Consider the following 14,830-nt stretch of genomic DNA (forward strand, 5'->3'; position numbering starts at 1 on the left):
TTTAATCTGCACTCTTCTTACCTTGTAGCTTCCTCCGCTGTGTCAGTCTCTCACAAACAAGTTTCCAAGCAGGCTTATCCCTCTCTGTCACCTGTTCTCAAGTCTACAAAAAAGCTCCTGCTGTGGTTCAGCTCCTTGCACTTTAGCAGGTCTTGGGGAAGTAATGCAGCCTTGCATTTGATGCTAGCCCAGCTTTCAGGGCAGTGTTCTACCTGGGTTTTGTGCACTGTCTACCAAAAACATGTCAGGGAGCAGGGAAGAAGCCACTGGCCAGTCAGTCATCCTGTGCCAGTCAGTCATTTCTGCCAGTGGCCCAGGGGAACACTGCTGCCTGTGTCGGGCATCAGCTTCTGCCCTTTTCACCTCCCTCTTGAAGTAGGTGCAGAGGAAAGGCAGCATTCCTTCCTGAGGGGTTTTGAGAAGGAAAGATACCTTGGATAAAAGTGTGGAATGAGCAGGGGAGGTAAGCCATGGGCTTTGTAGAATTTTTCCTCTTTCCAAATCCTTTCCTCTCTTTTTCTCTAATCTTGAGACAATTTCATTATGTAAGCCCTCTTGGAAGAAGCTCTAACATTTTCAGTAACAAGCAGTTTTTTCTGTTAATTGATTTCTTCTATTTTGTGTTGTAGATTAGAGTACTTAAAACCTTAATCTTATGTTTATAAATGTCTTTTTTTAAAGAAATAAGTTTTATTTTGGGGAGATTTGTTCATTTTTTTAACAAACAAGCCTTGCTGAAACTTTGGCTTGAGTTTGCTCCTTATGTTTGATACAATACTTAGGAAGTATTACACAATTGAGGTATAAGTGTAGTGTTTCAGTGATCAGAGTGATATTTTGATGCTTTAAACTAACCTGTACATAGGTGAAGAGTTGACAGTTGCTTTAATAATCATCTGGTCATTTCTGCTTTGGAGTGTCAAAAAAGGCTCCTGAAATGCTAATGCATTTGCTATGCATTCAACTGTGCCATTATGTTTGGTTTCTTCTCATCAGCATCATGCAGTAGTGCTCAGATTAAGACCTCAATAGATTATTTAATTCAGTGTTTTTAAGGCTACTCTCAAAGTTGGCAAGTCATCGTAGAAAAAGGGGGAAAAAAGTAATACATCAGTTACTTGGATGCAAGTTAGGCCTATCTGTGCTGGAATGATCAAAACACTACAGATTCCAAGTACAAAAGTGATCATTAGGGAGCCCCATGTTTAAAATCTGATGTGGAAGACAGGTCTTGTGAATTGTTTGAATGAATTATTGTTTAAAGAAAATAATAGGTAAATATTCATATTTAACTTAAACCAGTAATAGGAAAGAAAAAAGCTTTACAGGTACTAAGGGTACTGGACTAGAAAGTAAATTTTGGGCCACTTTTATTTGTCTTTCTTTCCTCTGTCTTCCTCCCACTACTTATTTATCAGCCTTTTAAATTACAGGAGCTGAAATGGGACAGAGTTTCCTAATGGTGATGTAGAGTGGAAAATAAAGTTACTAAAAGCACTAAGAGGTCAATGGCCACTATAAATACAGTGAAGAATTGTGTTAGTCCTTTGGCTACAACTGTATATGGGTGCTGCTAATCATCTGGTGCTATCCTGAATCTTTTGTGTTACAGCTCCCAAAGTTAGTCTTATTTAGTATCTCTCTTATCTTTTTAAGACTCTAATTTTTGATTCATAGGTAAATTTTCTTCATGTAAGGATTGCAGGATTGTTGATTAAAAATGCTAAACCGAGATCAAGTATCCCTGCTCTTTTCTGGGATGTTTAAAACTTGTTGAAGGAAGAGCTTGGGTTGAAATTGTATCTGTTTTGTTACTGCAATATTCCCATCCCAATATTTATAACTCCATGTAACAGCCTTCTTCTCAACCTCTTCCAGGTTCTGCAATGCATGAGGACTGAGGTAGATTATAATCAGTACTTGAAGGTTGAACATGAGGTTCAATGATGCATCTTCTCCTACCTCTTATTCTGCTACCTCCTACCTACTATTCTATTACCTCCAGCTTTGGAGCTCAGTCATTCAATTTAGGTAGGACTAGCCTGGCAGTTCAGTTCTCCAGGTTCTAAATTCAAGGCCAAGGTTCCAACTTTGCCATACTAATCTTGTCAACCATATGTATGTCTGAGTGTACTATAAATACTTACATATCTGTAACAGAACAAGAAGATTCTATCCTTTATACTGCATCTGTTCTTTGGATTTGTTTTGCTGTGAAATGAACATATTCTGAAAATTAGTCACTGACAACACATACATTTTGCTCTCCTTTCATTCTTCAGTCTCTGAAAGCAAATTTGTAGACTTAAACGTTCTTCAGCAGTACATAAAGCATTTATCACTCTTGATGATTTCATTTTTTCCATGCATTCACTTTTTAAAAGCCTAAGCATTTGTGAAATTTTAAAACTGTGTTGTATTTTTCTAAAGAAAAAATATTATTTTAAGTTAGTGTATTTGTTTTCAATGCTTTCTAAGTATTAAAGAAAGAAAAAAAAAAAAAGAACAAGTGTGATATGACTTGACGTATCACAGCAGATTAGTTCCAGCAAGAAAAACTCAAACTAGCTGTGAAAACTTTTATCACGTTGCATAGCAAATCACTGGAACTTTAAAAATACTTGATTGGAGAAGGCCCTGAAGAGCCTAATCAAACACCAGTTGACCCTGTTTTGAGCAGATGATTTTATTAGATGGCCTCCATTCCAATCTGAATTGTTCTCTTGTAAAAAAAGATAAAACATGCTTCTCCTGGGAGCATTAGGATTTCAGTGAGTTTATCATGCTGCCTTTCCTGTTTCCTTATTAAAACTGTAGGTATAGTGTTCCTTAGAATGAATGTATCTTTGTCTAGTTTATTTTCTTAATTACTGTTGTGTAGCACCATCTGCATTGCAGACTTGTTTTAAATATTTTGACCATGACAGTTTGTTTTATAGCAAATTTGACAGTCTGTACTGTGGTTTGTAGAAATAACTGATTGAAAATTATGCAGCAGTGTTTGACTCAGCTGAATTGTTGCAGAGCTGAAATAACTTGGATTCCAGGTATGCTTCTGTATTCAACATGGCTGGAACTTTAATAAGTAAAGGCATGCATGTGTTTTTGCATTTGCTGCACTCCCATCTTAGTTGCTGCAGGAGAGACAGGAACAAACAGTGGGAACAGGAGAGGGCAGAGGTTTCTTTTTGTGGTTGGTGATAATATGTAGTCTTCATCTGTCAGCTTCTCTCTTGCCTTAGATCCTTTGGTACAAAGTAGGAACCTCCAAAAGCAGGAGACAGTCTGACTGCTTTTCTGGGAAAGAATTTGAGGAGATAACCAGTACTGCAGCACAAAATGTTTCTGTATTTTGAGTGATAGATGAGAGAGTGTTTTTCTAACTTATGTTTAGCATATTTGAAGTCAGATTTCTCAATAGCTATAAATGAGCATTGTTTTCTTGCTTGGGTTAAAGTTATTTGAGTGAAATCAGCTAAGGATAAGGTCCATGCTGATGTGTTGATGGAATTTTGATTCGAAAAACCTGTTTTGTCTTGAAATTTGCTAAAAGTTGCCGTGGTTTAAAGACACTTCAGACATTTGCTTTGCCCTTCTGAAGCACCTGGCGCAGCAAATAAACACAACACAAACCATGAAGGCCTAAACTCTAAGGAAATATTTTTTTTAACTTCCAGGGAAATCTGATGAACCAAGTTGTGATTGTGACCAGTTTCATTGTGCTAATGGGAAGTGTATTCCAGAAAGTTGGAAATGTAACAATATGGATGAATGTGGAGACAACTCGGACGAGGAAATCTGTGCCAAAGCTAATCCTCCCACAGCTTCTTCCTTTCAGCCTTGTGCACCCGATCAGTTCCAGTGTCTTTCCCGCTTCACCAAGCTTTACACTTGCCTTCCAGAATCGTTAAAATGTGATGGTAACATTGATTGTCTTGACCTGGGAGATGAAATAGACTGTGATGTGCCAACATGTGGACAGTGGTTAAAATACTTTTATGGTACTTTCAGTTCTCCCAACTATCCTGACTTCTACCCGCCTGGCAGCAACTGCACCTGGCTGATAGACACTGGTGATCATCGCAAAGTAATTTTGCGATTCACCGATTTTAAACTTGATGGTACAGGTTACGGAGACTATGTCAAAATATATGATGGATTGGAGGAGAATCCACGGAGACTGTTGCGAGTACTGACAGCATTTGACTCTCATGCTCCCCTCACAGTTGTTTCATCCTCAGGACAGATAAGAGTGCATTTTTGTGCTGACAAAGTGAATGCTGCAAGAGGGTTCAATGCAACGTATCAAGTTGATGGCTTCTGTTTGCCCTGGGAAATCCCATGCGGTGGGAATTGGGGGTGCTACACAGAGCAGCAACGCTGCGACGGCTACTGGCACTGTCCAAATGGAAGGGATGAAACCAACTGCACCATGTGCCAAAGAGATGAGTTTCCCTGCTCTCGAAATGGTGTTTGCTACCCTCGTTCAGATCGCTGCAACTACCAGAATCATTGCCCTAATGGTTCGGATGAAAAGAATTGTTTCTTCTGTCAGCCAGGCAATTTTCACTGTAAAAATAACCGCTGTGTGTTTGAGAGCTGGGTTTGTGATTCTCAAGATGACTGTGGCGATGGCAGTGACGAAGAGAATTGCCCAGTCATTGTACCCACTAGAGTGATAACTGCAGCTGTCATTGGGAGTCTTATTTGTGGATTGCTGCTTGTCATTGCACTGGGATGTACTTGTAAATTGTACTCACTCAGGATGTTTGAGCGAAGGTAAGTAGAACTCAACTTTATGAAATATTTTGGTGTTTTCTTCTGTTTGTACTTGAAGCAATTTTGTTGCCACATGGCTATTGTTGCACATGATTTGTAAAGACATTGCTCCTTTTTCTTTGATAGTAAAAAGAGGTTTGTTAATCATAGACTTTATCAGATTGGAAGGGACCCATAAGGAATATCAAGTCCGACTCCCTACTGCTTGCAGGACATCTGAAGCCAAACCTTGCTAAGACCTATGACTGAGCATTGTCCAGATGCTCCTTGAGCTCTGAAGGCTGGGGAGCCAGTTTTCTGGGGAGCCTCTTTCAGGGACTGACTACTTCCCCAGTGAAGAAAAGGGGATAGAAGTATTCTGATCACTTCACTATAGAGGGTTAAAGCTTTCAGATGGTGGGTCCAAAAAGGAAGTTTGGGGAAACTGCAGTTAATTAATTTGCAATTTGTATCACAGTTCTGTATATAACATATACAGAACTATATAACAGCATGTTTCTTCTCTTGTAGGCTGGTTCATACCAGGATTACATATCTTTCAATCTTTTACAATAATATAAGTGTTACTTGTGGTGCTTTTTATATTTAGTGCATGGGTTTGGGCTGGTTTGTTTATTTTTAAAAAATTTATTGTTGGGTTTGTTTTTTTGTTCTCATTTCAGCTGGACAGACTCACAGGAATGACTTTATATTCTTTGCCAATTAAATTTCAATTAAATTAGCAAAACTTCATCTTCTGAAGTTTTTTATTTCAGATTATAATAGTCTGATGTACTTTCATTCATTCATATATATATATATATAAATCAGTGTCTTATGTATTCGGAAATTTCTTTTCTCTTTGAAAGGTCATTTGAAACTCATTTGTCAAGGGTTGAGGCTGAGCTGCTAAGAAGAGAAGCTCCTCCATCCTATGGACAATTAATTGCCCAGGGTTTAATTCCACCAGTTGAAGATTTCCCTGTTTGTTCCCCAAATCAGGTAAGATTTTAAACTAGCAGGCAGACCCCTTAAATTTTAGGGAGACTGAAATAAAAATATTTTAACTTTCATCTGCTTACTTTTCCTCTTTAGCATTTCCTTTTTCTCCTTTTAAGTCAATAGTTTTATACAAATGATTAGCCCTTGAACAAAATCAATGGTATAGTAACACCACAGTTTCTTCTGCAGGTTTTCTTTTCTTGGCAATGCCAGTAATGCACACTGTAGGACCCCCTCTTGCATGAAAAGTAATAGATTGGTAGATCTAATTATATGTTCTGTGTTACTGTTGTGAAAGTAAAGATTGCAAGATGGCATTTTGCACTTTGGGAAAGAAGACCTAGACTTCTAATGTGGAATGGTAGTTCACATGCACAGTGTGTAGGTATGTTCATGCTTGCTGTGCATAACAAGATGATGGGGAAAGACAGGATGTCATATCATATAAAATTACCATGAATGAGTAATAAAGCAAAAGCTAGTAAATGGATAGATGATTAGTGCATTACTTACTTGGTTGATAAATGAGTTTCTCTCAAAAAGCTTTTCAAGGAGTTAAAAAATGTCTTACAGTTATAAAGCTCTTGTGAGAAATAGAAGTCTTAGTCTGGGAATCCTGGTGTGTTCTATTAGAGTTGGCATTAATTATATTGTGTTGCAGTTAATACAGCAAAGTTTATGGTAAGAAAAAATTGCATTACTATTACATGTTCTTTCATGCTCACATGTTCACAAGCAGCTGGGATCTGCCACAAAAGATTAGAGGAAAAGAGGAAAATAAATTGCAATTTGCATGAGAAGCTTTAAAGAAACATTGTAAAGAATTTTTTGATAGCTAAATTAGTACTGAACTTCATTAATGAATCCATTAATTGTCTGTAGTGAACACTGTAGAATCCCTTGGGTTTTTTCAGTGGATTACTGTGGTTATAATAAAGATCAGTATGTTCCTGTTTCAAACCAGTTTTGTACTTTTACAAATTTGTCTTGCTGTCCTCTTTTCCAAAAAAATTAACCTTCACTGGTTTATGATGGATCTGTGTTCACAAGTCTCTTGAGGTAGTGTTAGCTTAAGAACGTCTCTGGAGACAATGCAGTTGTCATGCCCAGATGTGTAAGTCCTCTACTACAGGTAACTTGGAACAAACCAGTGCTTCCTGAAGAAGCACTGTCTGAAGGTTGGTGGAAGAGAGATAAAAGTGACAGCATGAGAACACTAAATTTCAGTTTTTATAAATTAAGGGGAATACATGCATGTGTGTTAAGGGTTTAATCAGGGAATGACTCTTCTGAAGAATATTCTATTTTTTTTGCCATAATCTTAATGAAAGTTGTGAATATAGGCTTTATCCTCTAATTAAACACATTTGTGAATATTTTTAGAATGACGGGCACCCGGAAGATCTTCTGCCCTATTTTAAAATGGAGCTACTTAGCTGAGGCAGTGTTTTCTCCAAGTCTGAGTTAGGGATCTCCAGGATAAAGGAGTTTGTGTTCTTATGTTTATGTTACCTTACAGTTGAAAAGTTATACAGGATTTTAAAGAGGAAAAATCAGGTATGCATTCTTCTGTAGCTGGATAACTAGAAAATGTATACTGAATTTGGGAAATTTATAGTTTAGAACGCATAAGATAATTTTATTTAAATAGAAGCATCAAAGCATTTTGAAACTGGAATTATTGATTACGTCAGAAAGGGGGGGAAAAAGTCAAACTATAAGCCTCTGCTGGAGAAGATACTTAATTTAGTCCCTTTGAGGAAGCCCTATGGTAGTGGATAAAGAAGGTGGCCACCTTTGTTAAATCTTTATGGAAGACTTTGTTTACAAATCCTAAACTTTTTGAGACTCGTTTCTTTGTGCTGTACAGTAAAATCCACAGTGACTACCTTTTTGGTAAGACTGTAACAGATTCTGCGTGCCTCCTCTACTGGCTCTGTGGTTGTATTTTTCTTTAATCTGTGTTCCATATCCAGACTATAGTGCCTTGTTTTCACATTGTCTTTATTTAGAGATCCTCTTTTAGGGCAGAAATATACCTTGTATTGAAGCCATTGCTCTTTTATTGCCTTTGAATATGTATTTCCACTTAATTCGCCTGTTTATAATGCTTTTCCTCTAGAGCATCTAGACTTTTGTCATTACTTTTGTAAATAGCCTTTTGCTAATAGACCAGATCCTTATTAAGAAGGATGCAACATTTCGTAATATTTAAGATTCTACATTTAACTTTGTTAAATGCTGTTTTGCACAATAATAGTTGTACCAGCAGACTGTCAATGCTTGATTGTTGCTTGTCTTCTTATTTAGGCTTCAGTTCTGGAAAACCTCAGGCTGGCAGTACGATCTCAGCTTGGATTTACCTCAATCAGACTTCCTATTGCTGGCAGATCAAGTAACATTTGGAATCGAATTTTTAATTTTGCGAGGTCACGTCATTCTGGATCGTTGGCATTGGTCTCGGCAGATGGAGATGATGTTGCCAGCCAAAGTACTAGTAGAGAAGGTGAAAGAAATAATACTCACAGAAGTTTGTTTTCAGTTGAATCTGATGATACAGACACAGAAAATGAAAGAAGAGACACAGCAGGAGCAGTTGGTGGTGTTGCTGCCACCTTGCCTCAAAAAGTCCCTCCTGCAACAGCAATAGAAGCAACAGTGGGAGCGTGTGGGAGTTCCTCTGCTCATAGCAGCAGCAGCAGCAGCACGGATGGTGGAAGAGAAGTGACAAATGTAGAGCCCCCGAGCACAAGTCCCGCACGCCACCAGCTCTCGAGCGCACTAAGCCGTATGACTCAAGGCTTGCGCTGGGTACGCTTTACTTTAGGGAGATCAAGCTCAGTGAATCAGAACCAAAGTCCTTTGAGACAGCTTGATAATGGGGTAAGTGGAAGAGAAGAGGATGATGATGTTGAAATGTTAATTCCAGTCTCTGATGTAGCATCAGACTTTGACATGAATGACTGTTCAAGACCTCTACTTGATCTCAGCTCAGATCAAGGACCAGGGCTTAGACAGCCTTACAGTGCAGCACATCACAGTGTAAGGTCATGCAGTCGAGATGGCCCCTGTGAGAGCTGTGGCATCGTACACACTGCCCAGATACCCGACACTTGCTTAGAGGCAACAGTGAAAAACGAAACTAGTGACGATGAGGCATTATTACTCTGCTAGGTACGGATTGTTTAGGAAAGATTGTGTACAAGTTGGAGCAATATCTGTCATTGTTTTGTACTTCACAGTTAAAATTAGTTTTTAGCTTTGAAAAATCCAGGACAACATTATGTTAAAGCTATTTTAGCCTGTGTGGTTGATTAAACTTTTCTTATACTGGATGACATTATGGAACTATAAGAGTGAACATTTTAATGGCTCTGAATACACAATGTGTGTATCCAGTATAATTGGATTACTCTTTAAACTGAAGTTTTCCCCATTAGTTTCAAATTTAGTTTATCCTGGTACTATAGTTCAAACCCGAAACATGGCTGCTCAAGACTTAGTGGCTGCCTGTTTAACCCCATATTAACAGGTGAATTTGTACAGAATTATTTTCCTTTAGGAACTGACTCTGTTGTATTATTGCCAACATACTTGTAACTTAATATACTAAATATGGTAAGGATTGTTGCTGTAAAATATGTACTTTTCTTTGAGTTTATTCAACACTTTGTCTAAATATTCTTGAATTTCATCATAATGTGAACTTTCTTAAAGGGAGGAGAAACTTTCTCCAGGAGTATTCTTTTTCTTTCAGAAGTACAAAATGCAATGATATATGAAATTTAGGCATAATAGATAAAGTGATGGCAAAAGCTTTTTTAGCACTGACTTTCCTAAACTGCGATCTAATATGGTACAAGCCAAATAGTATGTAAAATCCCCAGTCATTAGTCTTTTTGATTTGAAGTAAAAAAGGGCCGAAGATATTACAATATGTGTTAGTTCTTTAAATATCCAATATGTACAAATACACTACAGAATAAGTTCCAACTGGTAATAGATCTTTCCCTAATACTGTAGGTTATAAAGCTTGTTTGGTCTCAAGGGATTTGCACTAAAATCATATTAAGGTCTCTAATGAGCTTAGTGCACAAGCACTATCACTTTAAGTACTATTATTGTCTAATATTGCAATGGCTATATATTTCCATGGCTCTTTTCTTGGGGTGTTGCGTTTTTGTTGCAATTGAATTTGCTTTACTAATTCCCTATTTATTCATTGTATTTAAAAACTGGTTTACTCAGTTGCAGACTGGTTGTTTAAAATAAACCAAAAGAAAACCCTTTTAGTGTATTTTTTTATGATATTACATGTTGGAGCAAAACAGATCAGTGAGGAAAAAAGCTCGTAACTTCCAATTTTCTGATAAGCAGGTTAATACGTGGCTACTAGTGTGACAACAAGAAACTACACCTTTTAAAAACAAAACTGTCAACTACTGTTTTATTTATTCTTTGCCAGTCTGTTTTTAGTAGGCTTAAAGATCCAGTATGAAATGTATTTGTGTGTGATTGTATGCTATTTATTAAATTTTAAATACTTTGTTGAATGTCATTTTAAAGCATGTTTAAAGTCTTGTGCATTTCTGTCGTGTTATGCTGTCGGGCAGAACTGACTAAAATTTTAATATGTATCAAAATTAAATTGAATTTTTGTTATGTTTTTGAGGTACTTTTAAAGATAAATCCAAGGTCTGTCTGGCTTTTTATGTTTTTTTAAATCCTCATCTCTGAAGTACAAATCACATGCAGAAGGAACAAAAAATTGAATAGATTCCAAAGTGTATATATCTTCTCCCTCTTCTCTTCATTCACAGACACTGGGATGAGAAAAATAAACAATTTTACCATCTGGTTGATTTTTTCGTGAGAGTTAGCAGGTAAATTCTGAGTTCAGGATGCAATGACGTAGATTTGTGCTTTTGAGGAACCTTATGTGCAATACAATTGTAAAAGATTTTATTATAACAACCCATGTGGTTTCAAGTTTCAGAACAGATCACATCACACTGGTACCAGATCAGGTACAAGTTGGCCCATAATTACACGTACTCAAGTAAAAGTCATCAATGGCCATTTTTATTCACATTGAATAATATCTAAATCTGTGGGTAATCTCTAGTCTGATTTCAGTAGCATTGCTTATAGAGCAGGCAGCTTTGCAATAGGAACATGGTAACATACCCTGAAGTATATGTGAACAGTATGTCCTGGTATAAAATACTGGGTTTTTAAACCTTCCTGATTAATTGTCATTAGAAAGTGGTTGTGGAAATGCTTGTCCCTGAGGCAGATAAATTTTAAAGAAAGAGTCTTCACAGAATACCTTCAGTGTTTAACACACATAGTGATCTAAATTTGTTCCATTAGATGCCCCAAATAGCATGTACCTATGGACTCCATATTGCAGATGTAAAAAGAACACAATGTTTAATTTGTTTTAAAGGAAAAATGCTACACATTTAACTGAGAAGTTGGATTTGATTGATAATTTGAAAATTGTAAATAAAATTCATATTTGTATGAGGTGAATTTGTTGCAGTGATTTTTTTTTCTTAGTGATATTAAAAGGAGTGATTGATTTTTCTTTTGAGTAATGCACGAGCGATTGGTTGCATTCGTTTCATTTGGTTTAATTGAGGGTTTCAGTAAGACATTATTACCCTGTTTCTTTTTATGCTGGAGAGCTTGAATTAGTATTTTGTTTAATTGATTCTTGATTTAGCTGTGCTACAATACTAGGGCAGTTTGAAAAAAAGTCAGAAATATTTACTGTAGAATTATCTTGTTTTCTGTAATAAATCACTTTCATCTGCCAGCTTTAAAGAATCTAGGTTATTGTGAGGCAAGTTTTCATGTAAAGTTACTTAAACATGGAAAGAGTTTGTCACCATTCTTTTTCACATACCACACTTTTTTTGTCATTTGAAACATTAGGGAGGGCTGACTGAGCTTCTGATGGTGCAAGGGCTTGTTTTGTTTCCAGAGTTCATTTTCAGTACAAGTTCAGCAAGTGTTGCTGATAACTCTTCTTTCAAAACAGGTTCCTGGAGCGGATGCTGGAATTAGTTACTGTATTATGTGTTCACTTTCTGTCTGAATGTCAAAGCATGAACTCATGCCAAAGCCTGGATTCAGTCCAGGGAAATCAAGTTCAGGTTGGGACACAAATACTGTTTCAGTGAAGTTTATATATTAAATACGGACTGCAGATCAAATCATGGCTTTTTCTGTTGGGATGAGTTTTTGCTTCCTTTCTGAAAAGTGAGTGTTTTATTCTCCTATATACATCTCCAGATATTCAGCTGTGTCAGTTGTCCTGAGGAAGTGCTGCACATTTCCCATAAATCTTGGTTTAATTCAAAAGTTGTAATCCTCCTTCAGTTGTGATGAAGCTTTCTGTGAAGTGTTTTGTCAGTTTGTGGGGTTTTTTTGACTGTATCTGTTTTCTTCCTCCCTTGTGACCTTGTGAGTTTCTGAAAAGAAGCAGTTGGTAACTGAATTCCTCCAGGACATCAGCTACAAGTCAATTGCCCAGAATGGGGTGTGTTCTGAAAGGACAAGGGAGAAGACTGTCTTGTCCCTTTGCTATGTCACCAAAAGTCTATAGAGGTAAGCAGATTGATACTTAAAACTCTTTCCCTTCTATCCTCCACTGGGATTTCACTAGTTAGCTTTTGCTTCATCCAAGTGAAGTCCATAATTATTGGACTTGATACAGAGAAGTTCTATAGCACAACATTCAGGTCAGTATGTCTAGTTGAGGTTTCTGTTCATGTGCAGTACCCACTATCTGGTGAGTAGTAACCTGGGGGAAGAGAATGTAGGATTCACTAAACTGAAGTATTATCTAAGAATTCAGATGGACAAGACTCCCCACGTCATCAATGGAGGGAATAAGAGACATCACTCTGAGCAGTGTCAGTGATTCCTAATCACATTTTGAGAAAGGGCATTTACAGTAAACAAAATTTAGCTAATCTTTGTGCATATCTGAGAACAAATTAGTGTTTGTGATATTTTTACGTGCAAATTGAAAAAAATTTAGCAGATGAGTTTAGTTTCCAGCATTAATTTCTCCTTGTGACGGAGTTACATCCTTTTATCAAAGAACCAAAGAAAAGACTCAAATGCAAGTGAAGTTTTTGCAAGATTGAGGTTTTTTGCAGATCACAGTTGCCTTTTATGCTGTTTGTGCAGGAAAGAAATGGGTAGAAAACACAGGAAGCAAAAAAAAAAAAAAAGATTAAAAGTTTGAGTCACTAGATTTTGAATTTGAATTTTAGAAAGGTTGTAATAAAACAGACAAGACACTCTAAAGGAATATAATTATATTACATTGCCCAAAGGTTTGTTGTTTTTTTTTGAGACACACAATTGTAGGAGACCTTCCCAAAAATAAAGTGGGTAGGACATGTGAAATCAGGAGATAAGAGAAAGAAGGAAGGAGTTATAGTTTAGTGTTGACTTCCTTACAAATAATAAAGGTTTGTTATGCAAAATGTAAAGGACAAAGAAATAAACTTGCTTTAAGGAATAAGGACATGATCCCTGAAATAAGCATACATTGTACATATTATCTAAGAGGCAGGTGTCTGAATTCAGAGCAGAAATCTCAGATTTCATCAGAACATGATGACTTGTGGTGTTACAGAGGTTTTGTAGAATTGCATTTGTACCTTTGCAATGAAATAATCATGCATCTGAAGATGTGCCAACAGAACTGAAGAAATAGATTTATCTGCTTCTCCAGGTTTATAAAATTGAGGAAAAACAACTGGTAAAATACATTGGTTTAATCTGTTATCTTTCCTGTGGTTAGTTAAGAACCACCTTGAACAGTCACAGTTGGAGGAAGAAGTTTTGGTGCACCAGAGGAAAAAGAGGAGCAATATACAGGATAGTGAGGAATGTCATAAACTGACAGCGTATTTCTGCAGTGGCACAGCAAGGAACAAAGATGTTCAGTTTTGCTTTCTCTCATCTACTCTGTTAGCCAGCAGTTTTAGTTCTGACTTTGTGTTCCTTCAATAGATGCTGAGTTTAAGAGTTGGAGAAAATACAACTAATATTTTGACAATGCATGAGTAAAGATAACAGTTTCCAAAGATAGCTAATCCCTGTGCTTTTGTGGTTATGTTTCCTGGAGTTTGGAAAAATCCCACCTAAGAACTTAGTTTCTTTGACTGAGGTTGTGCTCCAGGAAGTAACTGACAGGTATGATGAGTTTGTTTTTTTTTTTTTTTTCCATAGTACTGTGAGACTTAGAACTTCAATACCTGAGTTGAACTGTCTCACACATATTTAGAAAGTGGACATTTCATTGGACCCTTATGAGCCAATGAATAGTGAAAAGAGCAAAGAGCACTTTGAGAGAGAATATGAGGGTTTCTTAGTTGCTCCTCTGCTGGATTCCTGGTCATTCCTTTTTTGGTTGTACTGTCTGTGGTTCACCATTTGTGTTGATCAAAGAGGAGGAGGCACTTGGCCTTATGAGAATGAGAGAACAGTAACTACTTATTGCTTCTCTAAAAAGTAGAATGGTCTTCAGCACACACACACCTTTGGCTGCCTTCCTTTGTGTCACATGTGTGGAACCCCAGGCTGGGTGCTAATGGGCTTCATCACTGCTGATGTATTTGGGGCACCAGGAACTTGGATGTGGTCCGGTACTTAGGAGACCATATTTATAGTTCAGGTCACGTGGAACTAGAGGATTGAATTCCTTTGTTAATGTTTTTTAGCCTTGTTTGGTTATAGAAAACCATGGGGTATGCTTGCTAGTTTTGGAAAGCTTTTACAACTGAAGAAGGCTTGGGAGCTTAGGTTTTGAAACCTCACCACTTGTTTGTGTCTGAAAATCCATCTCATGAAAGTAGCCAGCAGACTCTTCTGAAAACTTGTGAGGTTTTGACAAGGGCACCTGACTTGTCTCACAGTTATGAAGACTTTACAGGTGCAATTACATTTAGACTGTCTGGTTTTATTGAATGTGTTAAATTCCCACTGCAGAGACTAGTGTGAGAGTAAATCCCAGGTGAACAGGCATTATGGGTTTTTTAATAGG

General features: G+C 37.1%; 1 protein-coding gene across 1 annotated transcript in view; it reads left to right on the forward strand.

The window, feature by feature from the left end:
* Positions 1-11,295, forward strand: part of LRP12 (LDL receptor related protein 12) — a 49,820-nt gene extending 38,525 nt beyond the window's left edge. The window contains exons 5-7 of the mRNA XM_066564495.1: positions 3,678-4,779; positions 5,628-5,760; positions 8,071-11,295. Of these exons, the coding sequence (XP_066420592.1) occupies positions 3,678-4,779; positions 5,628-5,760; positions 8,071-8,934 (2,099 nt within the window). The 3' untranslated portion in view covers positions 8,935-11,295. The remainder of the gene's footprint in view (positions 1-3,677; positions 4,780-5,627; positions 5,761-8,070) is intronic.
* The last annotated feature ends 3,535 nt before the right edge of the window (positions 11,296-14,830 follow it).

Source organism: Molothrus aeneus, chromosome 1, assembly GCF_037042795.1.
Source record: "Molothrus aeneus isolate 106 chromosome 1, BPBGC_Maene_1.0, whole genome shotgun sequence".
In the NCBI taxonomy this organism is placed as follows: Eukaryota; Metazoa; Chordata; class Aves; order Passeriformes; family Icteridae; genus Molothrus; species Molothrus aeneus.